This window comes from Suncus etruscus, chromosome 5, assembly GCF_024139225.1.
Source record: "Suncus etruscus isolate mSunEtr1 chromosome 5, mSunEtr1.pri.cur, whole genome shotgun sequence".
Classification (NCBI taxonomy): domain Eukaryota; kingdom Metazoa; phylum Chordata; class Mammalia; order Eulipotyphla; family Soricidae; genus Suncus; species Suncus etruscus.
Window position 1 is genome coordinate 155,822,894 of NC_064852.1, and position 24,719 is coordinate 155,847,612.

Consider the following 24,719-nt stretch of genomic DNA (forward strand, 5'->3'; position numbering starts at 1 on the left):
GACACCGACAGTGCATGGGACATTGTCCCCAAAGGGCGCAGGTGGCCCGAGGCTCTGTAGTGCCACATAGAGGATTCAGAAAATGTGAGACCCGGTCAGTCTCTGGCAACAGATACAAAGCTGGGCTCAGGTGGCTGCGGGGCCCACGGGAGGGCATCAGCCCAGGGGCACGCACCATGTTCTCCACTCGGAGCTCAAATGGCATCGGGTTATACACCATCAGCTGCACCTCGCACACGTCACCCTGCACCCATTGAAAATCTGGAAAGGAACAACACAGGTCTCAGCGAAGCGACTGGTTTCCCAAGACCCCAGAACCCCACTCCGGTACCAAGAACTGATGGTACTAAAGAGCTAGAACCCGACGGCAACAGAGGCGTCTAACAGGCTCATCCTACAGATGCTTCCAGACACATCCCAGAGACACTGATGCTTCCCACAGATTATTCCTAGATGCATCCCACAGACACAGAAGCGTCCCACAGATGTGTTGAACACACAGATGTGTCTCAAAGAAGCGCCATACCAGCACGTTCCAGACACTTCCCACAGACATGTTTCACCAACACTTTCCACAGATAGAGACATGCCCCACATTGCAGGCAGACCTGCTCTGGGCCTGTGAGGTGACTGGAACCTAACCCCAGCCCCCTAGGTGTCTGTGAGCCCCACTTCCTCAGCATCTTCAGGTTTCCAAAACTTCTGCAAAGTCCCTTTCAGGAAACCATCCTGAGAAAACCAGTCCCAGGGGGAACCAAGACCAAGGCCCCAGGCTGGCACCCTCCTGGGGCCATGGGAGCTGCAGTCTGAAACACGTCCACGGGGGAAACAGGGACACAGTGGGGAGGAGGGCAGGTGTACATATAGGGGAGACACAAAGGTGCAGGCACGAAGTGACAATGCGTGGCAGGGGAACAGAGGAGTGTGAGAGGCAGGAGCAGGGAGGGGTGTAGGAGACCCCTACCGATCTTCTTGCCTCGCTCCTCGCTGCGGCCGTGGGCGATGATGGGAGAGTAGATAAAGGGGCTTTTGCTGGACATGCTGGGTCCCAGCGGATTCTTCACCTTTTGGGGTCGCAGGCTGGCAGGGAGGGGCAACAGCTTCACGTGCCTGGGGACAGCAGGACAGAGGGAACAGAGAGAAGTCAGCACCACCCCCACCGTCTCCTACGTGGCCTGCAGGGTCAGACACAGGAAACAGCAGGGAAAACCTCAGGAGAAAAAGCTCAGAGGGACACAGAGGGATGGGGGGAACATGGCAATGCCTCACCCCTGCAGGGATTCAGCGACAGCAGGAAGGACACCATGGTTGTCCCCTGCCCCTAGAAAGAGCTACCCCGAGGCTTGGCTCACAACACAGCACAATGGTTACCTCTGGCCAGGGGCCTCACAGGCTGTGGGAGTCAGGTGGGTCAGCACTGTCCCCAGGAACAACACTGGCCAGCTGCGTGCTTCCTCAGCATCAGCCTGCCAGGGTTCAGGGGCCACTGGGTGTGCAAGAGAGGGTATCCTCTCCATCCCCATATGTGAAGAGAAAAAGTTCTGGCAAGAGAAGGACTTCCCAAACTGGTTAGAGGGAGTGGAAAGAAGAAGGTACTGGAAGGGGAGGGAAGGTTCCAGAAGGGGAAGGTCTTCCCACACTGGTGAGACTGGGGAGGAGGTTCTGGAAGGGAAGGTTTTCTCACACTGGTGAGAGATGTCGAGGAGAGGAGGTTCTGGAAGGGAAAGGTCTTCCCACACTGGTGAGGGACGATGGGAAGGGAAAGTTTCAGAAGGGGAAGATCTTCCGACACTGGTGAGGGATGGTGAGGAGAGAAGGTTTTGGAAGAGGAAAGTCTTCCTACACTCATGAGAGACTGTGGGGAGAGAAAGCTCTGGAAGGGAAATGTCTTTCTGCAAGGTGAGAGAAGTTCCAGCAGACATGTACCAGTGGGGGCCTCACCTGACAATGGGCAGCTTGGTGAAGGGCACGGGGGGCAGCGTGAGACCGTCAGGGAGGCTGATGGTGTCCATAGTGCCTGGACACTTGGCTGTGTAGCTCTCCAGGCTCTGAGACACATCTTTCTTTTCTAAAGCAGAAGGAGCATGAGACAGAAATGAGAGGAGCAGGCTCGCATCCCGCTCCCATCTCAACCAAACTACAACTCCCAGGCCTTTACTGGTGGGAAGGGCAGGACAGGACAGTCCCCACGCTGAGGGAGGGGCTGAGCCAGGCCTTCAGTGGGTGAAGGTGAGGTGAGAAGACTGGGGCCCTGGGCTGATCACCAAAGGAGAGAGGACATAGCTACCAGGGACAGGGGGATACCCAGGTAAAATGGCTGCCCTGGGGCACAGAGGCAGGGGCAGGGCCAGCCCAGAGCGCCTGAGAGTCACTGAGCTGGGGAGCCAGTACATGCAATCCTAAATTGCAGAGGACAAAAGGGAGGTGACCGTCACATTTCCAGAGAAAATTCAGAAAGACACAACCTACAGGTTCATGTCTACATCATGGGCCTCTGCCCACACTTGTGTCTACATTGTGTGGGGTTAAAAAGAAAAAAAAAAAAAAAGCAAGCCAGAGTGATAACACAGTGTGGAGGGCATTTGCCTTGCACACAGCCAACTCAGGTTTGATCTCCAGTATGCCATCTGGTTCCCCGAGCCTGCCAGATGATTTATGAGACAGAACCAGAAGTAAGCCCTAAAGGATACCAGTATGCCCATCCCCCAAAAAAACAAAAAAACCTATACCATGTGGGGGAGTTCTAGGCCGGGAGCCTCTGCACACACTTGTGTCTTTACCACATGGGGAAGTCCCTGACAGGAGCTCCATGTCACCCACTTCCTCCTCAAGGATTTGAGCTCCCAAGTTTGGCACTGCCCAGTACTACTCCCTCCTGGGTGTTCCCTTCGCCCACCTCCCACTCAGGTGGATGGAGACAACAACCATCACTGAAAAAGGCCCACCAGCCTTCCTCCCCTGCTGCCTGCTCAGGTGGCACTGAGGTCTCTTGGTCCCAAGAGGGGCCAGTAGGAGGGGAGCTTCTGACAGCGGTCCTGTCCAGAGACTCCGAGTGGCCTAAGGTTGCTCCCTGGGGATTCTGATCCACTGGCTGTGGGCTATGAAATGTATGAGGGAGTGCAGGGCTGATAAGGAGAAACTGGAGTCCACAGGCATATTCTGGGGAGCCCCGCCAAGCCCCACAAGGTAGTGTGAGCACACTCACCCTGGTCGGACAGGAAGTCCAGCATGGTCTGCAACAAGAAGGACAAGTGCCTCACAGCCAGTGCTGGGTCACCCATGCGCCGTGATGCATACACTAGCTCATGCAGGAGCCGCATCTGCACTGCGGCCCAGCCCCGGTGCGCACCTGTGGAGACACATCAGGGACACATGGATGGGATGCGGGGAGCTGTGTCCTGACAGGTCCAGGATGTTGCTGAGAGCACTTGACTGGAACGCCTGCCTGGTCTGGCCCATAGGTCCAGAGTGATAGCACAGCAGGGAAGGCATTTGCCTTGCACACAGCCAACCCAAGTTCCATCCCCAGCATTCCTTATGGTCCCCCAATCCTGGCCAGGAATGATTTCTGAGCACTGACAGGTGTGACTCAAAAACCAGAATGAACAACCAAGGGAGGCCCAGGCAAAGGGTGAGGCTGGGTCAGCTCTGAACCCTCCAGCTCATGCAGCAATGGCCCCACCTGCAGTGTCCATTCTCCCTCGATAGCGCCCGTCCCCCCATGGTATTTGCTGAGAAGGGGCAACCCCAGATGACAGAGACCCTGCTCCCCAGGTGGGCACCTCTGTGGAAGTCTTTGGGGTCCAGGGACAGGCTATAGCCAGGCAACGTCTCCAGGAGCAGCTGGTAGCAGGCACGCCAACCCGGCTCGGTGATGCTAGGGGCCACACACTGCATGGCAGCCACGCGCTTGAAGAAAGCCGATTTGCGGCGGAAACCAATGAGCTCATAGAGCTCAGCCAGGATGCTGTAGCGCTGGATCTTCTCCTCCTCCGAGAGCTACAGAGGAAGCAAGGGGCAGTCACTTGGTGAGGCAGTGGGAGGGAAGAACAGGTGGCAGGACAGCTAGCAAGGGGAGGACAATCAGGGACAGTGAGGGGAAGACACTCAGCAACCAGGATATAGCCGGTTCCATCGACTTCCCAGAACTCTGGGGTCTGGCTAACCAAGGTCCCAAAGTCTAGGCCAACACTGGGCCAGAACAGGTCGGGTCCCGAGACAGGCAGACACATTATGAAAGCAGTTTGTGTAGAGAAGAAAAAGCACAAAAGATAGAGAAAACCTGCAAGCACCCAGGTATACCTGAGATAGGTGACAAATCCAGCCACTGAGTCACCAAAAGGAAAAAGGCCAGATTCAAATAATTCACAGGAGAGGGGCCCAAAGCGATAGCACAATGGTAAGGCATTTGCCTTGCATGCAGCCAATACAGGATGGTTCGAATCCCGGCACCCCATGTGGTCCCCTGAGCCTGCCAGGAGTGACTTCTGAGTGCAGAGCCAGGAGTAACCCCTGAGCACCACCGGGTGTGACCCAAAAACCAAAAAAAAAAAAAAAAAAAAAAATTCACAGGAGAAAGAGCACAAGTTCAGGAATGGGACATGAGGTTGCTAAGATCCCAGTAAACACAACCGCTCAGCATAGGGTCTGGGGGGCCCTGAGCGCAGAACCTGGAAAAGGGGACTCAGAGACAGAAGGCAGAAGGGGCCCCATAGACAGCATAGATGGGAAGATAAAAGATGGACACACCCACCAGGCTCAAGGACACAGCCTGGGACCCACCTGACGCAGGTTAATGTATACCGCATTCTGCAGGAAATCGGAGGCCTCCATGCTGCGCTTCTGCACGGCAAGGACTCTCACCGCCTTCACGCAGGCCTCCAGTTCAATGACACCTGCATTCTTGTACTGCAGGAACAGGCAAGGGGGGACATCAGAATCAGGTGAAGGGTATGATGCGCCTATTCCAGAGAAGAACCAGCACAGGGCAAGTCAGTGCCCCCGCCCCCCAACTCCAGCCCCCAAGCTCTGTCAGGAATGAATCCTGTGCACAGAGCCAGGCTAAACCCTGAGCACCATCGGATGTGGCCTTAAAGCCAGAAATATCATGAAGACAGGGCTGGAGAAGAGTGGCGGGGAGACACACACCCCATCTTCATGCTGCCAACCTTGAGTTCAACCCCAGCATCACTTGGCCCCCTAATCACTGCCAGGAGTGGCCCAAACTGCCACCATCTCCAATAAACGGGGCTGGGGGTCTCGTTCACTAATTGGGAAAAACAGCTATTCCAGGGCCTAAGTGATATTTCAATGGATAGGACACTTGTCATGTTCTACACCAGTGGTCCTCAAACTATGGCCCTCGGGCTACATATTGTATTTGTATCTGTTTTGTTTCTTCATTGCATAATAAGATATATGCAGTGTGCATAAGAATTCGTTCATGGGCCCGGAGAGATAGCACAGCGGCGTTTGCCTTGCAAGCAGCCGATCCAGGACCAAAGGTGGTTGGTTCAAATCCCAGCATCCCATATGGTCCCCCGTGCCTGCCAGGAGCTATTTCTGACAGCCAGGAATAACTCCTGAGCATCGCCAGGTGTGGCCCAAAAAAAAAAAAAAAAAAGAATTCGTTCGTAAGTTTTGTTCTTACTATAGTCAGATCCTCCAATGGTCTGAGGGACAGTGAACTGGCCCCCTGTTTAAAAAGTTTGAGGACACAATGATGGAGCCTCATTGATTATGAACCCTGATTTTTTGGGGGGAATCACACCCAGCGATGCTCAGGGATCACTCCTGGCAGAACTCCAGAGACTGCATGGGGTGCCAGGAATTGAACCCGGTCAGTGGTCAGTCATGCACAAGGAAAAGTGCTCTCTCCAGGGGCCAGAGCAGTGGCACTGCGATAAGGTGTCTGCCTTGCACACAGCTGACCTAGGACAGACTGTGGTTCAATCCCCTGGCATCCCATGTGGTCCCCTTAGCTAGCCAGGAGCGATTTCTGAGCACATAACCAGGAGTAACCCCTGAGCGTCACTGGGTGTGACCCAAAAACAAATGAACAAATAAATAAATAAATAAATAAATAAATAAATAAATAAATAAATAAATAAAAAGTGCCCTCTCTGCTCTACTATCTCTCCACCCCTCCAATCTGATTTGGGGGGCCACATCCGATGGCATTCAAGGGTTACTCCTACTCTGTGCTCAGAAATCACTCCTGGCAGGTTCCGAGAACCATATGGAATATTGGGATCAAATACAGGTTGGCTATGTGCAAGACAAACACCCTACCCGATATACTCTCTCTCCACCCCTTCAATCTGATTTTTTTTTTGGGGGGGGAAGGGGGTGTCACACCCGGCAGCGCTCAGGGATTACTCCTGGCTCTATGCTCAGAAATCGCTCCTGCCAGGCTCGGAGGACCATATGGGATGCCGGGATTTGAACCACCATCCTACTGAGTCTAAGGCAAATGCCCTACCGATGTGCTATCTCTCCGGCCCTCCAATCTGATTTTTGTGTTTTGTTTTGATGGTGTTCAGAGCTTACTCCTGGCCCTGTGCTCAGGGAGGATCTCTCCTGGTGTGCTGAGGGGACCATCTGGGGTGCTGGGGAATCTCTGGCCCCCTCCAATCTTATTCTTAACATAAAGGAAGTACTTGAGAGTTGTTCAGGGACTAATCATTGAATCATGCTGCCAGAAGGGAAAACAGAGGTTAAGAGGCCTGAGCCATCTCCAGCACCCCATATGGTCAACCACACCAACCGGAAGTGAACCCTGAATGCAAAGTCAGGAGTAACCCCTGAGTACCACCAGGTGTGGCCAAAAGCCAAAACAAACACATAGAAAATGGGGCTTGGGAAGAAAGAATCCTAATAAAAGAGGGACATGATGCGGAGAGAGGGTTCACCGGAGATCCCCAGCTATGCCCAGCTCCTCGATGCCTCAGATGCAGTGAACAGAAAGTCCTGTGACACAGTCGATACCTGCTGACATGGGCCCAGGAGACACAAAAGCATTGTGTGTGCAGGTGGGTATACGTGTGTGTGTTCCTGCCTCTGGTGCTCCTAGGACTGGGCTGCAGGACTGGAGAGGGTCCACCCCTGGGTGCAAGGATGGGAGAGGGCAAGTGGATGCCAAGGCAGGAGAGGACCCACCCACAGGTGCAGGCACAGGAAAGGACCCACACATGGGTGCTGGCAGCCTCACCTTGCTGTAACAGGAAATGGCCTCCTTGTACTTGTCGATGATGTCCTCGGGCCCCAGGCAGCTCTTGGCGCGCCCGATCTCAGCACTGGTGTCTGCGTTGATGCCGTTGGTGGTGAGGGCGCCTGGGACCGGAAGAGAAAAGACTCTGGGCCCTGTGCATGTGTGAAGGGGCAACACAGGACAAGGGGGCGAAGGGGAGGACAAAGCTCCATCACTGGCATCCGGGGCTCTCGACACCAAAGCATTATCTGGACAGGATCCAGAGGAGGTAACGCAGGGAACCTGAGGCCCGGCTCCAGACAGGAGCCCCTGCAGAGGCAGAGACAAGCCCCAACATGCTTTCCTGTACCCCGCCCACCCCAGCCCCTGCACACTGAGACCAGTGCCCAGTCAAGCCCGGGTCAGGTCCAGCCACACTCCCAGCTGCAGTCGCTCCCATGGAAGAGTCTTGGGGCCACTTAGGTCTACAATACAATGCGATGACATGCGGGGAAAGGAGGAGGGCAAACAGGTGAGAGGACTCGGGTTTCAGGCCAGCAACTTCCTCCAGCCTCTCTCTGTCCTCTTCCCCCACTTTGTCTCGTCCCCATTCCCTCCCCACGCAGCAGCACATGGCCTCTGGAACATGTCCCCCCATCCCACTCTAGTATGCAGGGCTGGACACAGTCCCCCCTGCCAGCCGCCATCTCCAAGGACACACTCGCTCCCCACAGCCTGGCAGGGGGCAACTGTGAGCAGCTGCGGATGCTAACTGGAACCCAAAGATAGAGTCACAGACAGGGCTGCGGGCGGCTGGGCCCACAGACAGGCGCAGGAGCCCAAGGAAGCAGGCCAAGGCCCAGGACCACAGGCCAGGGCGATGCTCAGACAGGGCTGCTGAGAACCACCATAGGCAGGAGCGGCAAGAACAACCCCACTGACGGGCCTGGAACATCGGCAGGACACTGGCCATCTGGAGCAACAGGGCAGACTCCGAGTCAGAGCCAATGACACCCTATAGGGTGAGCCCAGCCACAGGGCCCCAAAAAGAGTCTTGTCCCCACCGAGAAAGAAACCTTGGGTCAAGGATCCTGTCCAGGGACCCCTATTCCTACACAGGCTTGGATGATCTGTGTCCCTGCTGCCCCTGTGGGGCAGGTGACCCCACCTCTAGGCTCCCCTGTCACTAGAGAGGCAGGGGCTCAACCTGCTCTGTGCAGCACCCACGGAAGGTTGGAGTAGTCCCCCAACCCTGAGAAGGTGCCTGTGTCACTCACTCCCAGCTCTGTAAACAAGGGCACCACCGACCATGCTGAGGAACTTCTCACCTAACTCTGAGTCTGGAGGCAGGGAGGGGGCGGCAGACAGGATAGGGTGGGGCGGGGAAGCTGAAGGAATGACCCTCAACGCACTGGGACCGACTCTCTGGGTCCATCCCAGGACAAGGTCTCCAGAGATGCTCAAGTACACCTGGGAGGCCCCTGGGAGACCCCAAAGCTGTACTAGCCACAGTCACAGTACAGGGTAGAGGACGCATGCTGACAGGGAGGAAAGCTAAGCCAGCCACAGGGACTGGCAGAGAAGAGAAAACGCGGGGCCTGGGGGAGGCAGGGGAAAACGAACACTTCCCAGGTTCTCAGGGCCACCAATTGCCAGGACACTAGGGCCAGGCATGGACACAGGTGAGGCCAAGGTGAGAAAAAGAGCATAACCGGGAGCTGGAGAGAGTACGGCGGGGGAAACACTAGCCTTGCATAGAGGCAAATGGGTTCAATCCCCGGCATCTCACAGGGTCCCCTGAACATCGCCAGAAAAGAGTCCTGAGTGCAGAGGCAGGAGTAACCCGAGTGCCGACCCTGAGGCCCAAAAAACAAAAAAATAAATAAATATATAATCTAAAAGAAAGAAAACAAAGAATGTGACCAATCAGCAGCCATCACAGGAGGGGACAGAGGTTCAGGATCTCTGTCCCTTCCTCTTTTCTGGGTCCTTCACTCTTCTACTACATTAACATCAGAGAGAGTCGTGGAAAGCAGGACAAACTGGATCCAAGGGCGAAAACTCCAGGCCCTTGGGGCCAAGGATGGGTGCTGTGGAGCCCCACAGAAACGCCTACCCACGGAGCTAGCCAGTCCTTCAGGAAACAGCTCCATAGGTACTGTCCCCTCCCCAGCACTCCCAGGACGTTCTCAGGAGGCTTCCCAGTCAGGTGGAGTAGGGCACAGGATCAGAAGTCTGGGTCCAACTTCCCAGCTCCTTACAAAAAGACTCTGGGTCAGCTCAGACCCTGCAGGGTCTTCAGTCACCTGAAGACAGTCCCAGGAGACAGAGCAGAACTTCACCAGTCCACACCCCTAGGTGTGAGGGAGAAGAGGAAGGAGGCAGAGGGAGGAGGACTAGGGAGAGGGTGTGTCCCCCGCCAATCTGAGAGTGCCTGGATTCCACGGGGGGGGGGGGGGGGGGGGGGGGGGGGGGGGGGGGGGGGGGGGGGGGGGGGGGGGGGGGGGGGGTGGGGGGGGGGGGGGGGGGGGGGGGGGGGGGGAAGCAAATATTTAGAGTGGGGGGGGGGGCCGGAGAGATGGCACAGCGGCGTTTGCCTTGCAAGCAGCCGATCCAGGACCAAAGGTGGTTGGTTCGAATCCCGGTGTCCCATATGGTCCCCCGTGCCTGCCAGGAGCTATTTCTGAGCAGACAGCCAGGAGTAACCCCTGAGCACCGCTGAGTGTGGCCCAAAACCAAAAAAAAAAAAAAAAAAGAGTGGGTGTGGGGAAGGGGCCAAAGAGGTGGCACTAGAAGTAAGGTGTCTGCCTTGCAAGTGCTATCGTAGGACAGACCGAGGTTTGATCCCCCCGTGTCCCATATGGTCCCCCCAAGCCAGGGGCAATTTCTGAGCGCATAGCCAGGAGGAACCCCTGAGCGTCAAATGGGTGTGGCCCAAAAACAAAAAAATAAATAAATAAATAAATAGAATTTCTGTCTACTGTCATCCAAGGTCTGATACAAATCCCTCTCCATTATCTTGACTAAGAATGAGTAAAATTAAAAATAAAAGACAGAGATGGGACCAGAGTGACAGTATAATGGGTAGGGCATTTGCCCTGCAAGTGGCTGATTCCCCCGGGCTCATTCCCTGCATCCCATATGATCCCCAAGCCTGAGCACAGAGCCAGGAGTAAGCCCTAAATAAATAAATAAATAAATAAATAAATAAATAAATAAATAAATAAATAAATAAATAAATAAATAAATAAATAAAAGACCAGGGCTGGGGATATGGCTCCTCCTAGCGGCTAGCTGGGTAGCCAGGGAGGTACCAAAAAGCTGCAAGTAGGGCCTGGGAGTCCCGATCACTGCCAAAGACCCTGGACACTGCAGGGAAGGGGCCCAAAACAATAAGAGAAGAACATGGTTTATTTATACGGTTTATAATAATAATAAATCTTCAGGGAATTTTTGGAGGTGTAGGACCAGAAACTCAGGAATTATAAAATTCTACATTATGAAAAGTATTTTCATAATGACATTTTTCATTTTGGTTTGTTTTTGGGTCATACCCAGTGGTGCTCAGGGGTACTCCTGGCTCTGCTCTCAGAAATAACTCCTGGCAGGCTCAGAGGACCCTATGGGGGGCCGGAGGGTGGCACAAGTGGTAAGGCATCTGCCTTGCCAGCACTAGCCTAGGACAGACCACAGTTCGATCCCCCGGCATCCCATATGGTCCCCCAAGCCAGGAGCGATTTCTGAGCACATAGCCAGGAGTAATCCCTGAGCATCACCGGGTGTGGCCCAAAAACAAAACGGAAAAAAAAAAAAGGGGGCTGAAGAGATAGCATGGAGGTAAGGCGTTTGCCTTTCATGCAGGAGGTCATCGGTTCGAATCCCAGCGCCCCATATGGTCCCCTGTGCCTGCCAGGAGCAATTTCTGAACCTGGAGCCAGAAATAACCCCTGAGCACTGCCAGGTGTGACCCAAAAACCACAAAAAAAAAAAAAAAAAGGAAGAAAAAGAGGACCCTGTGGGATGTCAAGGATCAAACCTGGGTCGGCTGAGTACAAGGCAAATGCCCTACTTGCTGTGCCCTAATAAGCTGACATTTTTTCACTAGGAAAACCTTAAATGGCCAATCAGCACAACAAAAGAAACTTGGGTCACTTGGGACAAAGGCAGCAGCCCTGGGCACCCCCACCTCAATCCTTACGGAGAGACTGGATGAGACCGAGAATGCATTACCGCATCTCATCTCCAAGCATCACTCCCCTCCCCTCACATCAACCATCAAGGACCACATGCCTAGAAACCCGCTTTCAGCTCAGCCAATGGCGAGAACCTCAGGCCAAGCACCACTGACATAACCATCCGGCAGATATCCAAAAGACAGTGGGTAAGACTAAGTGAGTAAGACTTGCCTTACGTTCAGCTGCCATTGGTTTAATCAAACACATGGTCCCCCTAGCACCAGCAGAAGTAAATCCCAACCACCATTATGTGTGGCCCCAAGCCAAAAAACACCCACCAACAACAAGGGGCTGGAGCAAGGAAAGAAGGCATTTTCCTTGCATGCAGCCAACCCAGGTTCAATCCCCAAAATCCCATAGGGTCCCCCGAGCTTGCCAGGAATTTCTTTTTTTTTTTTTTTCTGGTTTTTGGGCCACACCTGGTAACGCTCAGGGGTTACTCCTGGCTATGCGCTCAGAAATCGCTCCTGGCTTGGGGGACCATATGGGACACAGGGGGATTGAACTGCGGTCTATCCTAGGTTAGTGCATGCAAGACAGATGCCCTACCACTTGCGCCACCACTCTGGCCCCATACTAGGAATAATTTTTGAGTGCTGAGCCAGAAGTAACCCTGGAGCATCACTGGGTATGCCCCAAACCTGCCGCCCAATAAAATAACAAATAACCCCACAGAGAAACAATGAAACCTCAGAACTCCTGGAGACGAGACGGGGATAGAGCACAGATGTTCCAGCAGAAATTTAAGGTACACTGAAACAAAACCATTCAGATCTAAGCTCCTGGGGTTGAAAAAAGAGTTCGGGAAGGGGAACCGAAGAGATAGCATGAAGGTAGGGTGTTTGCCTGGCATGAAGAAGGTCAGTGGTTCAAATCCTGGCATCCCATATGGTCCCCCGAGCCTGCCAGGGGCGATTTCTGAGCCTAGAGCCAGGAGTAACCCCTGAGCGATGCCAGGTGTGGCCCAAAAACAAAAACTAAAAAGAGTTTGGGAAGGTCCAAGGCAGTGCAGGCAAAATCAACTGTGTTCTTGTTTTCACACTTCCTTGTTTGTTTTATTTTTTTCCTTTTTTTCAAATTATTTCCCCCCCTGGGCCTGGAGAGATAGCACAGCGGCATTTGCCTTGCAAGCAGCCGATCCAGGACCAAAGGTGGTTGGTTCGAATCCCGGTGTCCCATATGGTCCCCCCCCCCCCCCCGTGCCTGCCAGGAGCTATTTCTGAGCAGACAGCCAGGAGAAACCCCTGAGCAACAATGGGTGTGGCCCAAAAACAAAAACAAAAAAATTATTTCCCCTAGCACAGGTTCTAGAATCCAGAAAAATTCATGGGCTCACCAGAACACGATGATATACCCAATAAGGGAATAAATGTGTGGTTGGATCTACTGCAGCTGTTGTTAAGAGGGGGAAAATAAATACAAAACTCACCTCTTTCCCTGTCACAAACACACACACACACACACACACACACACACACAAAAACGAAATGCAATAAGGAATTAAATAGAGTCGAGTGGCAAGGAACAGAAATCACAGATTCCAAGTCATTCCGATGGACAAGTGCAGGATTAACTGGAGAGGCATGCGCAAAGCATTCAAAGAATTTCAATGGCACACACTTTACACAGCATTCACTGAACATGCTGAGGGGGAAACAATTTTCCTCTAGGACAGACAACAGAAATCAGCAGACGCCCCCTCCCCAGATCAGGACAAAAAAAGATCAGGTTTGCTATGTGGTTTGTTTCGTTGTTGTTTTTGTTTGGTTTTGTTTTTTAACCGTTCTGATTTAAAGTGATTTTAAATCAGAAAACTCCAAAGATTATGACCCAGAAAGCTGAACCATTCATTCACACCATGATACAAGCACTTAAAAGAAAAAAAGCAACCGAAAGAAACTGAACAGAGATGGATACCTGGGTCAATGAGAACTTCTTGTGCCCCTGGAAGAGAGAACAGATCAATGGTCTTTTATTTGGAAAACAAAATGTCTTTCAAAGTGAGCTAATCAATCGCATTCCAACATTCAAGTGGCCCAGAAATGTTCAGGAGGCTCCCTGGGGAGAAAGCAGGTCCCGGGAAAGATCCAAGTTCGGGCCTTCTAGAGGAAACAAAAGAAAACATGATGGGGGGGGGGGGGGGCTAGAGAGACAGCACAGCACTAGGGCATTTGCCTCGCATGCAGCTGATCCAGGACAGATGGTGGTTCCAATCCCAGCCAGGAGTAAACCCCTGAGCAATGCCTGGTGTGACCCGAAGACCAAAAAAGAAAAAGAAAAAGAAAAAGAAAAAAAAAAAACAAAAACATGATCTTGCACCCCAAATCCCCAGCAAACAGTAAGCATCCTAACATCCCCAGGTTCTCCAGGTTCAAAGCGATTAGGGGAGTTCAAAAGAAACCAAGTGTAAGTTGCATCTTTCACAGAGGAGCACTCAGTCACAGCCTTGAAGCTCTGACTCAGAGGAGAGGTTTAAACATACACAGCTGGGGCCGGGCGGTAGCGCTAAAGGTAAGGTGCCTGCCTTGCCTGCGCTAGCCTTGGATGGACCGCGGTTCGATCCCCCGGTGTCCCATAGGGTCCCCCAAGCCAGGAGCAACTTCTGAGCACATAGCCAGGAGTAACCCCTGAGCATTACCGGGTGTGGCCCAAAAACCAAAAAAAAAAAAAAAAACATACACAGCTGACCTGGGTTTGATCTTCAGCATCCCAGTTATCCCTGAGCCTATCAGGAGTGATTCCTGAGCACAGAGCCAGGAGCCAGCCATGAACTGGGCGTGGCCCAAAAGTCAAAAAGCAATAGTATAAAACCATAAAATCAATCATGATCTCATACGAAGCCACGTCCAAGGATGGGTGAGACGTTGAGGCTGGAGGGGAGGGCATTTGCCTTGCACACAACTGACCCAGATCCAATCCCCAGCTTCCCACAGGGTCCCCCCCATCACTCCCACCAAGAGCGATCCCTGAGCACAGAACCAAGAGTCAGCCCTGAGCACCACTGTCTGTGGTCCAACGAAAAATTAAAAAGTCTATTCCAGATATCTATCAATGCCATGAAATTAGCCTTCTCTACAGAATGCTGTCTCCAGGATGTGGAGTGCAGGACCCCAACGGTGAGGCTGATTCCCGAGGAGCCCCTAGCAGTGCTGTAGGGAAGAACCAGGACTAGCTCTCGTTTGCTTCTGTGTTGTTTTAGGGCCACACCTGACAATGCTCAGAGCTCGTTCATAGCTTGTTCATCGTTCATCGTCCCTAGCCAATGCTGGAGCTCAAACCCAGGTCATCCATATACAATGCAGGAACCTTAGGAGTTTGAACTTGGGAGAACCCTTGGGCTGCTCAGGGGGAGCCCCGGAGCCCTGTTGTTTCCCGGAAGGGCTTGGCTGAGCCAGACCTAGGGAAAAATGAGCAGGGCCCCTGCTCTCACCTGATTCGAATCTGAATCCCTTACCCTTCTGTTGGGAGGAGAGATTTGGGGGTGCTGAGGGACCATGCAGAGCGTGGTCCCCTGAGGGAAATCCTTCTCTCCTCCCCGCAGTTCTCAGGCAGGGGACCCTTCTTCTGTACCCTGTGACAATCAGAGGGCAAGACACTTCCTCCTAACTCCTCTAGCTTCCGAGCATCACCCCCGTTTGCCTGCACCCCCACAGGGATCGGGTGTGTGGGCACACCTGGGTATCACACGGGGTCCCAGAGTCCCAGGCCCTGTGGAAACCAGAAGTAGGTGCTGCTGGCACTGCCAAGGTGAGTCCAGACAAGTGACTCAGGAGACAGCCTGGGCACTGTGGCCTGAGCCAAGTGAGAAAGCAGCTGTCTGTGATAGGTGGCTGGGCCCCACCGTCCCCTCTGCTGACCAGTGGGGAGAAGAAGGGTGCAGTCAACAGACCCCCTAGGTCCCAATGTCAGATTAATTCATCCACAGTGGCAGTGGCTCTGGGGCTTGGGAGAGCTGAGGCAGACGGTCCCTGCTGTGGTGTCCTGGATCAGAACTCCAAGCTGACTGGGGCTGAACATTCTTTGATGGGACCATCACTTCCTATTTCTGCTGCTTCTAAGGTATCAACCCATAACCACAGAGCAAGGTACCCCGTCAACAAACAGCGCAAGCCCCCCTACACCTTTGGGGGCTAAGCACTGAGTGGACATTGCCAATTTCTCTCTAGCCTCAGGCCCACAGGGACTCAGGAACTCCATGGGTAGGATCCACCTTTCTCAGGCTTCTTTTTTGGGAGGTTTCTGGTCACACCCGGCGGTGCTCAGGGGCTCCTCCTGACTCTGCACTCAGAAATTGCTCCTGGCATGTTTGAGGGACCATATGGGATACCGGGAATCAAACCAGGGTCCGTCCTGGGTTGGCCGCATGCAAAGTAAATGCCCTACTGCTGTGTTATCACTCCTGTCCCTCTCAGACTTCTAATGCTAAAGACCCCATCTGGTCACATCCCATACCCAGCTGAGATAACAGAATGAAAATAAGGTCAGCACAGCTGCTCACTCGCCTCACACGCAGCCAACCTGGATTCAATCCCCAGCACTCCACAGGATCCCCAAAGCCCTGCCAGGAGTGGTCACTGAGTGCACAGCCAGGAGTCAGCACGGAGCATCACAGGGTGTGGCCAGAGCCCCCTCCCCCCAAAAAAGAAAAAGATAAAAGCACAAAATGTTTCCCAACTCTTAGGACATAATGTATTACAGGGGAGAAGGGGCATTAAAGGGATCAATGATGCTGAAATCTGCACAAGGCAGAGCAGCGCCTCCTCGGGAAGCACAACAGTGCCACCTAGGGACTGAGGGCTGCTTGTCCATGACAGGGGAAGAATCCACCAGGACTGACCAAAAATGTCCCCTACCCAGGCTTGGTGCTTGCTGACTCTTTTTCTGTTCCCAAGAACTGCAGGCAGAGTCATGGCACTGAGTTGGCACACAGGCAGGGACCAGACCATCACCCCATTGGTGGATAAGGACAGTAACTGGGCATGACCCTCCTCACAATGCAAGCAAAGCTTACTCCCAGCCCCACAGGAAACTTCAAGGGGCCAAACTCCAGAGGTCTGGACCAATGCTATACCCCAAAAACCTGAATATACCTCTGAGAGGATGTGGGGGTGGTCCCCAGGGCACTAGGCTGAGGGCTGTCTCTTCTTTTGATACACACCAGACGGGTGCCCTCTCTCCAGCCCCACTGAGGTATTCTGACAGACATGTGGGAAGCGTGGGCCACCACTGGCTCCCCTTCCTGTCCCCTCCACAAAACACATGGCAGGGTACAGTTTGGGAGTGACTGGGTGACTGGGACCTGCTCCTCAAATGAGCACTATGGGGAAAATAAAGAAAACTATCTTCAAGCCCAAAGAGAACAGCTTAGTCCTAAGTGTCAGAAGTCAAACCCTGATGGCTATGAGCAAATTCCTCGTGATTCACACGTAGGTCATGCCACTTAAAATTCTGAGGTGGAGGAACTGTGGGCATATCTGGGCACTGACCGCCTATTCATTTCTAGAGCTCAAGGCAAAACCAGTGAGTCCCCATCAACAGGAGTAGCCTCAGCCCACACTCGTACTCGCCATACACCAGGTTTTGCCAGAAAACAGGACCCACAGAGGGGTCTGACAGCAGGAGAGCTCTGGCTTCACATATGGCTGATCCAGTGTCATCCCCAGCACCCCACAGGGTCCGCCCAGCCCAAAAGGAGTGACCAGTCAGGAGTCAGTCTGAGCATCACAGGGTATGACTCAGAAATATAATGAAAAGGGGCAAGCGAGGTGGCACTAGAGGTAAGGTGTCTGCCTTGCAAGCGCTAGCCAAGGAAGGACCGAGGTTCGATCCCCCGGCGTCCCATATGGTCCCCTCAAGCCAGGGGCAACTTCTTTTTTTTTTTCTGGTTTTTGGTTTTTGGGCCACACCCGGAGGTGCTCAGGGGTCACTCCTGGCTGTCTGCTCAGATAGCTCCTGGCAGGCACGGGGGACCCTATGGGTCACCGGGATTCAAACCAACCACCTGTTGGTTCTGGATCGGCTGCTTGCAAGGCAAACACCGCTGTGCTATCTCTCCGGGCCCCAGGGGCAACTTCTGAACACTTAGCCAGGAGTAACCCTTGAGCATCAAACAGTGTGGCCCCAAAAAACAAAAACAAAAACAAAAAAAAAGAAATGGAGGGATACACACACTTGGGAAACAAATAAAACAAACTCACTAAATTCCTGAGCTAAAAATAAAATGAAACAGGGCAGGGTATACTGAAAAAAAAAGGAAGGAAAGGCGGGGGGGGGGGGGGGGGGAGTTGGAACTATAGCACAGCAAGGAGGGTTTTGCCTTGCACACAGCCAACTCAGTTCAATCCTTCGCATCTCCTATGGTCCCCTAGGCCTGCCAGAGTAATTGCAGAGCACAGAGCCAGGAGTAACCTCTGAAGAACACCGGGTATAGCCCAAAAGCCAAAACAAAATGAGGGAAGGAAGGAGGGAGGGAAGAAAAGAGAAAAGAAAAATAAGCAAACAGAACAATAGGGGAACAACAAATTGTCCAAGGCAAGAGAACTGAGATTGGGAGACATGGGTTCCCCTGGATACAGGTAGAAGGGCAGGCGTGGTGCGTGGTGAGGGGATGTCACATTCCTGAAACAATGATTCAGTGTTAGGAATCATGGTACCCCAGCAGCCTAAGGACACTGATGACAGAGGAAGTAATGTCCCTAGAGCCAGGCTCCACCACCCTGGTGCTTCTCCCAAGAATAGGACCCGGAGGGCCTCTCACAGGCCTGACCCACAGAATGCTGCCGTCCCCAGCCCAGACAAACATGGCATCAGGGGTGGAGTGACAGCACAGTGGGGAAGGCATTTATTTGCCCTGCATGTTACCGACCAGGGTTTGATCCCCAGCATCCCATATGGTCCCCCAAGCCTGCCAGGAGTGATCCCTGAGCACAGAGCCAAGAGTGAGCCCCGAATACCAATGAGTATGGCCCCCCCAAAAAAAATATGTCCTAGTTCCATGATACCTGCTGTCATGGGGCCCATGACCCGGGCAATGAGACAGAGATGGGATGGGAAAACAGCCAGGGCATGGCTCATGGAGGATGGTTCAGTCCCTGAGAGACAGCAGAGGCCTCAGCCCCACCAACAAAAAAGAAAGGAAGAGCAAAAAATAAATAAATAAATTTTTAAAAATTTAAAAAAATAAAAAAAAAATAAAAAAGGGGCCGGGCGGTGGCGCTGGAGGTAAGGTGCCTGCCTTACCTGCGCTAGCCTAGGAGACGGACCGCGGTTCGATCCCCCGGCGTCCCATATGGTCCCCCAAGCCAGGAGCGACTTCTGAGCGCATAGCCAGGAGTAACCCCTGAGCGTTACCGGGTGTGGCCCAAAAACCAAAAAAAAATAAATAAATAAAAAATAAAAAAAAATAAAAAAAAAAAAAAAGAAAGGAAGAGCAAGCTGCAGGTTTGGAACTGGCCGTGAACTTGATGGCCTAGGACACGGGAGCAATGAGAATGGCCCACGCTCCAGGCCAGCTTATGGGGGACTTTTAGGGGAGCAGCAGCTCCAGACCCCCCCAGACCCCAGACCTACACCTACCTGGCCGATGTCTGTTGGCGGCCTCAGCAGCCGACATGCTGCTCTGAGTCCTGCGCGAGCCAGGGCCACCTGTGCCCCCTGGATAGTGGTAGATGACAGACGCCGAGCACAGACCTTCGAGGGCAGCTGGGAATTAGAAGGCACAGGGGACAAGCACAATGAGTGGAGAAAGGGCCCTGGGCACAGTAGCTGGCATTGCCACAGGCCCCACATACCCACAGAGTCTAGGCAGCAAGAACCAGGCCTGCATGCCTGGGTGTGTGGGAGGGAAGGGGCCTTGTCAGGGGCTGAACCATTTGTTTTGGGTTGGGGGGGTATTTTATTGGGGGGGGGGGCTACTCACGGTGACGCTCAGAGGTTACTCCTGGCTATAGGCTTAGAAATCGCTCCTGGCTTGGGGAACCATATGGGACACAGGGGGGATTGAACCACATGTTTTGGTGGGGTTTTTTTGTTTTGTTTTGTTTTTACTTTTGGGTCACACCTGGAGATGCTCAGTAGAGGCAACAAATGGTCCAAGGCAAAAGAACTGAGATTGGGAGATATGGGTTCTGGATATGGGTGGAGGGGCAGGTGTGGTGCAGGGATGTCACATTCCTGAAACAATGGTTCACAGTATTAGGAATCATGGTACCCCAGCAGCCTAACGGGCTTACCCTGGCTCTGTGCTCAGAAATCATGCAGGCTCAGGGGACTATATGGGATGGCAGGGATTGAACCCATGTCAGCTGCATGCAAGGCAAACACTCTCCCTACCGTGCTATGGCTCCCATCTGTCTTCATGCTTTAAACTAAGTACACATTCAGCACTCCAAGTCCTGAATCTTTCTGCACCCACAATAACTCCACACAAGCCCCTGTGCTCTTTCCTGAAGCATCAAGCCCCACCTCCTGCTATGCCCTACCTGGAATGTAGACGGGTGCAGAAGGAGCGAGATGGAATCTCCTCCCTGCCCGGAGATGGGTGGGCACTGGGACAGCAGAGGAGGGGAAAGAGGGCCTCACAAGGAGGTGACCCTGGGCACAGTATTGAGGGCAGGGGATGGTGCGTGGAGTAGGGGGGACTGACTCCTCAGGACGCAAGATGAAGCAGCCCCAGCGCCTCACCTCCGAGCCACAGGAAGTCGTTGAGGGCGCGCAGCAGCTCCACAGCCATGTGATAGTGCACCAGTGCATCCTGCAGCATCCCTGCCTGCAGGCACAAGTCGCCCACATGCTTTCGCATGCGGCCCTGGCAGCGTTTCTTGTAGTGCCTGCAGGAAAGCATCAAGTTGGGTGGGTGGAGGGAACCCTGTGCCCACACCTGTACCCCACATCCCAGCCCCAGCCCGGCCCGCACCGCTAAGCACCAGGAAATGCTGAGCAGGCAGCACCAGGCAAGGCCCACAGATGAAGCCAGCACAGATGGACAAGCCCCTGCCCGAGTGTCCATGGGCACACAGGGGTCCCACATGTCCACACTCAGGCGCACAGACCTCCTGCACCCTTACACACATACGGGGCTTCAGAGTGGGCATAGATATACACACACACACACTAACATGCATTCATGGGCCTTCTACACTCATGCACACCGGGGCCACATGGATACACACAAGGGGGGCTCCTGCATGTACACACATGCACAAGGCCTCCTGCACACATCTGCAACACACAGGCTATGCTCGCACCAACACTCATGGAACCTCTGCATTCATTCACGCACACATGGACCCCACACACACATGGATAGGGCTTATGCACACACACGCACACACACACACAGGGCTCCGCACAGTAGTGGCAGCCCAACTGGTCCCTCTGGGTACATCTGGTGTTGCCCACAATGGCAGTCCAGGCTCCAGCTTCTGGCAGTACTGACCGCCCGGTGACAAGTCAGCCCCAGAGACAGGGCCTGTGACTTGTGGATAAGCCAGTAACTGTGCCTCATGAGTTAAGACCCCCCTCCAGGGTCACAGCGTGGCCCTGGGAGTGAGGGGGAGTGCGGACCCAGGGCAGCCTCCCGCTTGAAACCGTCAGTCATCTTTGGGAAAAGGCCTTTCTAAGCCCCCCCAGGCCTCGTTCACTGGAAGAAACCAAAGACATCCAAAGTTTTCCACAGTTCCTGCTTGGCATGATCTGAAGCGCTCCTATTCCCCGAGCATTGTTTGTCCCACAGAGGAGGGCCCTGTCTTTAAGGAAGCAGCCAAGAGGTGCTGTAAGAAACCCACAGGAGGGGCCGGGTAGGTGGCGCTGGAGGTAAGGTGTCTGCCTTGCAAGCGCTAGCCAAGGAAGGACCGCGGTTCGATCCCCCGGCGTCCCATATGGTTCCCCCAAGCCAGGGGCGATTTCTGAGCACATAGCCAGGAGTAACCCCTGAGTATCAAACGGGTGTGGCCCAAAAACCAAAAAAAAAAAAAGAAACCCACAGGAAGGAACCCTCCAGGTTAGGTTGAAAGGGAGTCTGAGCCCATCTCAGCAGATGGGGCCTGTGCAGTTAAGTTTGGAGGGTGACTCCATGCTTCGCATGCAGGAGACCCCAGTTCCATATGTAGTCTGAGTAACCACACAACCAAAAAGCTGAGGGGCTGGAGAAAACTATAGCAAGGCGGTGCTGACTTGGCACACCGCAGACCCAGGTTCCATCCCTGGCCTCCATCCTTTGAGCACTGCCAGGAATGATCCCTGAGCACAGAGCCAAGAGCCAGCCCTGAGCACTGCTGGTGTGGCCCAGAAACAAAGGAAAAATACTGGACAGACAATTAAGCTTTGAACAGAGCACGATGCTACCAATTCTTCCTGGGTGGACTGGTGCAGGCTCATCAATCTAGGGCCTTCTGGGAACAAGGGGTATGTCAGGGGATGGAGAGTATATATCCCCCTTTTCTGCCTGTAAGTACAATAGCCCCCCCCATCCTATCCTACACTCAGAAAGAGTCCAGCCCCCCACTCGACCCTCGTCAAACTGCCAAGCTGGGGCTGGTGAGATAGCACAGCCATAGGGCGTTTGCCTTGCCTGCTGCCAACCTGGGAGAGACCTGGTTAGATTCCCAGCATGCCTTATGGTCCCCAGCCTGCCAGGGGCGATTTCTGAGTTCATAGCTGAGAGTAACCCCTCAGCACTGCTGGGTGTGACCCAAAGACCAATCAATCAATAAAGTTAAAAAAAAAAAAAAAACTGCCAACCTATTGTATTAACCAGGTTCCATCAATTCAGTATATGCTTGATACTCAGCTGGAAGCAGCCTTTGGATTGGTGCTGTACATCACCTGTTCTCCAATCCAGGATGTAGGCTGGCACTTGCTAAAAAAGACCCCGAGTCTTAGGAGGAAATCACTTGCGGTTTCATTTTTCCACCTCTGAGCTCTGCTTCTTAGGAGCGGAAGACTCGAGAGTGGGAGCTCCTGAACCTGTTTTACCCCCTTAACCATGCGTGGATTATTTCCTTCTTCTCTCCAATTTCTCTCCAATACCCTGGGCTGGAGCATGAGGCTTCCATTACACCAAGCTATAGAATTTGTTCCAGATCTATAGATCCTGGACCCTCAACACCTCAAAATTTGAGTAGTGTCATCCCAGTACAGTCACATGAAATCAGATGGGAAAATCCCATAGGAGTCTCCGATGCTCAGGGAGTCTGTATTGCAATACAGAAGCTCAACTAACCAGCCACAGCCCAGGAACTCCTCAGACATTGACTTTAGTCCCACCATGGGGAGAGAGAAAAACCATTTCAAATGGACTCTTATTGACCTAAGTTTTGCTCATTCCATTTGCCTTTGTGTTGTAACGAACAATACAAGGTAAATTCGTGTCTGCAAGGAGGCATATTAGGGTGGTGGGTGGAAGATTGGGGACACTGATAAGGGGAAGGTCACATTAGGTGGTGGGGTTTGGGTTGGAATACTGAGTGCCTGAGGGGCCGGGTAGGTGGCACTGGAGGTAAGGTGTCTGCCTTGCAAGCGCTAGCCAAGGAAGGACCGCGGTTCGATCCCCCGGCGTCCCATATGGTCCCCCCAAGCCAGGGGCGATTTCTGAGCGCATAGCCAGGAGTAACCCCTGAGCGTCAAATGGGTGTGGCCCAAAAACCAAAAAAAAAAAAAAAGGGGGGGCTGGAGAGATAGCATGGAGGTAAGGCATTTGCCTTTCATGCAGGAGGTCATCGGTTCGAATCCCAGCGCCCCATATGGTCCCCTGTGCCTGCCAGGAGCAATTTCTGAGCCTGGAGCCAGAAATAACCCCTGAACACTGCCGGGTGTGACCCAAAAAACCACAAAAAAAAAAAAAAAGGAATACTGAGTGCCTGAAACTGTATTATAAACAACTTGGTAAATCACTATGTTAGAAGAAGAGGGACCAGAGAGATGTCATGGAGGTAAGGAGTTTGCCTTGCATGCAGAGTCAGTGGTGGTGCGAATCCCAGCATCCTAAATGGTCCCCCAAGCCTGCCAGGAGCAATTTCTGAGCATAGAGCCAGGAGTAACCCCTGAGCGCTGCCGGGTGTGACCCCCCCCAAAAAAAAAAAAAAAAAGAGGAGGAACTGTTCATTCTCATCTGAGGTCACTGTAAAACCCTCAACAAACGGCCACCCCAGATTTGTCCCTGTGTGGGGACAAGGACAAGGACACACAACCCCCCTTGGCCTCTCTTAACTTCATCTAGAGTGTCCCATCTAGACTGGGGCTCTTGCCAGACTGCAGGGGAGAAACCTCAGTGAGCCATGTGGGGAGACCAGCCCCTGATGGGACAGTTACACCACTAGGACCTGGACAGTGTGTGTGGCTCAGATGTAACAAGAACCTACAAAATTCTGGGCCCGAAGAGATAGCACAGCAGCGTTTGCCTTGCAAGCAGTCGATCCAGGACCTAAGGTGTTTGATTCAAATCCTGGTGTCCCATATGGTCCCCCGTGCCTGCCAGGAGCTATTTCTGAGCAGACAGCCAGAAGTAACAACCCCTGAGCACCGCCAGGTGTGGCCCAAAAACCAAAAAAAAGAACCTACAAAATTCTTTTTTTTGGTTTGTTTTTTTTTTCGGCCACACCTGTTTGATGCTCAGGGGTTACTCCTGGCTAAGCGCTCAGAAATTGCCCCTGGCTTGGGGGGATCATATGGGACGCCGGGGGGATCGAACCATGGTCCTTTCTTGGCTAGCGCTTGCAAGACAGACACCTTACCTCTAGCGCCACCTCACCGGCCCCGAACTACAAAATTCTAACCTCCCAAAAAGAGCCCATGTCAAGGTGGTTACAAATTTGGATACTGGAGCCGGAGAGGTGGCGCTAAAGGTAAGGCATCTGCCTTCCAAGCGCTAGCCTAGGACAGACTGTAGTTCGATCCTTGGCAACCCATATGTTCCCCCCAAGCCAGGTGCGATTTCTGAGCGCATAGCCAGGAGTAACTCCTGAGCATCAAACGGGTGTGGCCCCAAAAAAAAAAAATTTGGATCCTAAGAGGCAGCAGTAGCATGGGCTTGGGTCTGAGCTGCTGCTATGAGGTCTGGGGGCACTCAAGAGCCCCTCAACCATCTCTGAGGAGGGAAACAGCCTGTCAGCCTGTCACTGTGCTTCCCCGAACTGTTGCTGAGCGGCAGCTTCAGGGGGAAGTGGGGTGTCTGCCTCCAACCCCACCCCAGAAGCCTGATGTGCAGAGAAAGACTATTCCAGAATCAGGCCCCCACTGACCACCTACCTATCAGCCCTCAGGCTGATGCACTCAGCCCCCCTTTAGGAGAAGTATGG

General features: G+C 53.2%; 1 protein-coding gene and 1 long non-coding RNA gene across 6 annotated transcripts in view; both read right to left on the minus strand.

Annotated features, from left to right (window-relative positions):
• LOC126009513 (uncharacterized) overlaps positions 1-24,719 on the minus strand; it is a 175,518-nt gene that overhangs the window by 65,304 nt on the left and 85,495 nt on the right. The window lies entirely within an intron of this gene.
• Positions 1-24,719, minus strand: part of TRAPPC9 (trafficking protein particle complex subunit 9) — an 88,142-nt gene that overhangs the window by 61,079 nt on the left and 2,344 nt on the right. For 3 of the 5 annotated variants that reach the window (XR_007495898.1, XM_049773853.1, XM_049773852.1), the window contains 10 exons: positions 20,107-20,252; positions 19,000-19,125; positions 13,342-13,368; positions 7,211-7,332; positions 4,783-4,908; positions 3,775-3,999; positions 3,206-3,341; positions 1,942-2,068; positions 965-1,110; positions 176-261 (listed from right to left, as the gene is read on the minus strand). Coding sequence is in view for 4 of the 5 variants with exons in the window: in XM_049773853.1 (XP_049629810.1) it covers positions 176-261; positions 965-1,110; positions 1,942-2,068; positions 3,206-3,341; positions 3,775-3,999; positions 4,783-4,908; positions 7,211-7,332; positions 13,342-13,368; positions 19,000-19,125; positions 20,107-20,252 (1,267 nt within the window). In the remaining variant the exon portion in view is untranslated. The remainder of the gene's footprint in view (positions 1-175; positions 262-964; positions 1,111-1,941; positions 2,069-3,205; positions 3,342-3,774; positions 4,000-4,782; positions 4,909-7,210; positions 7,333-13,341; positions 13,369-18,999; positions 19,126-20,106; positions 20,253-24,719) is intronic. The other 2 variants (XM_049773856.1, XM_049773855.1) reach the window with 1 other exon arrangement.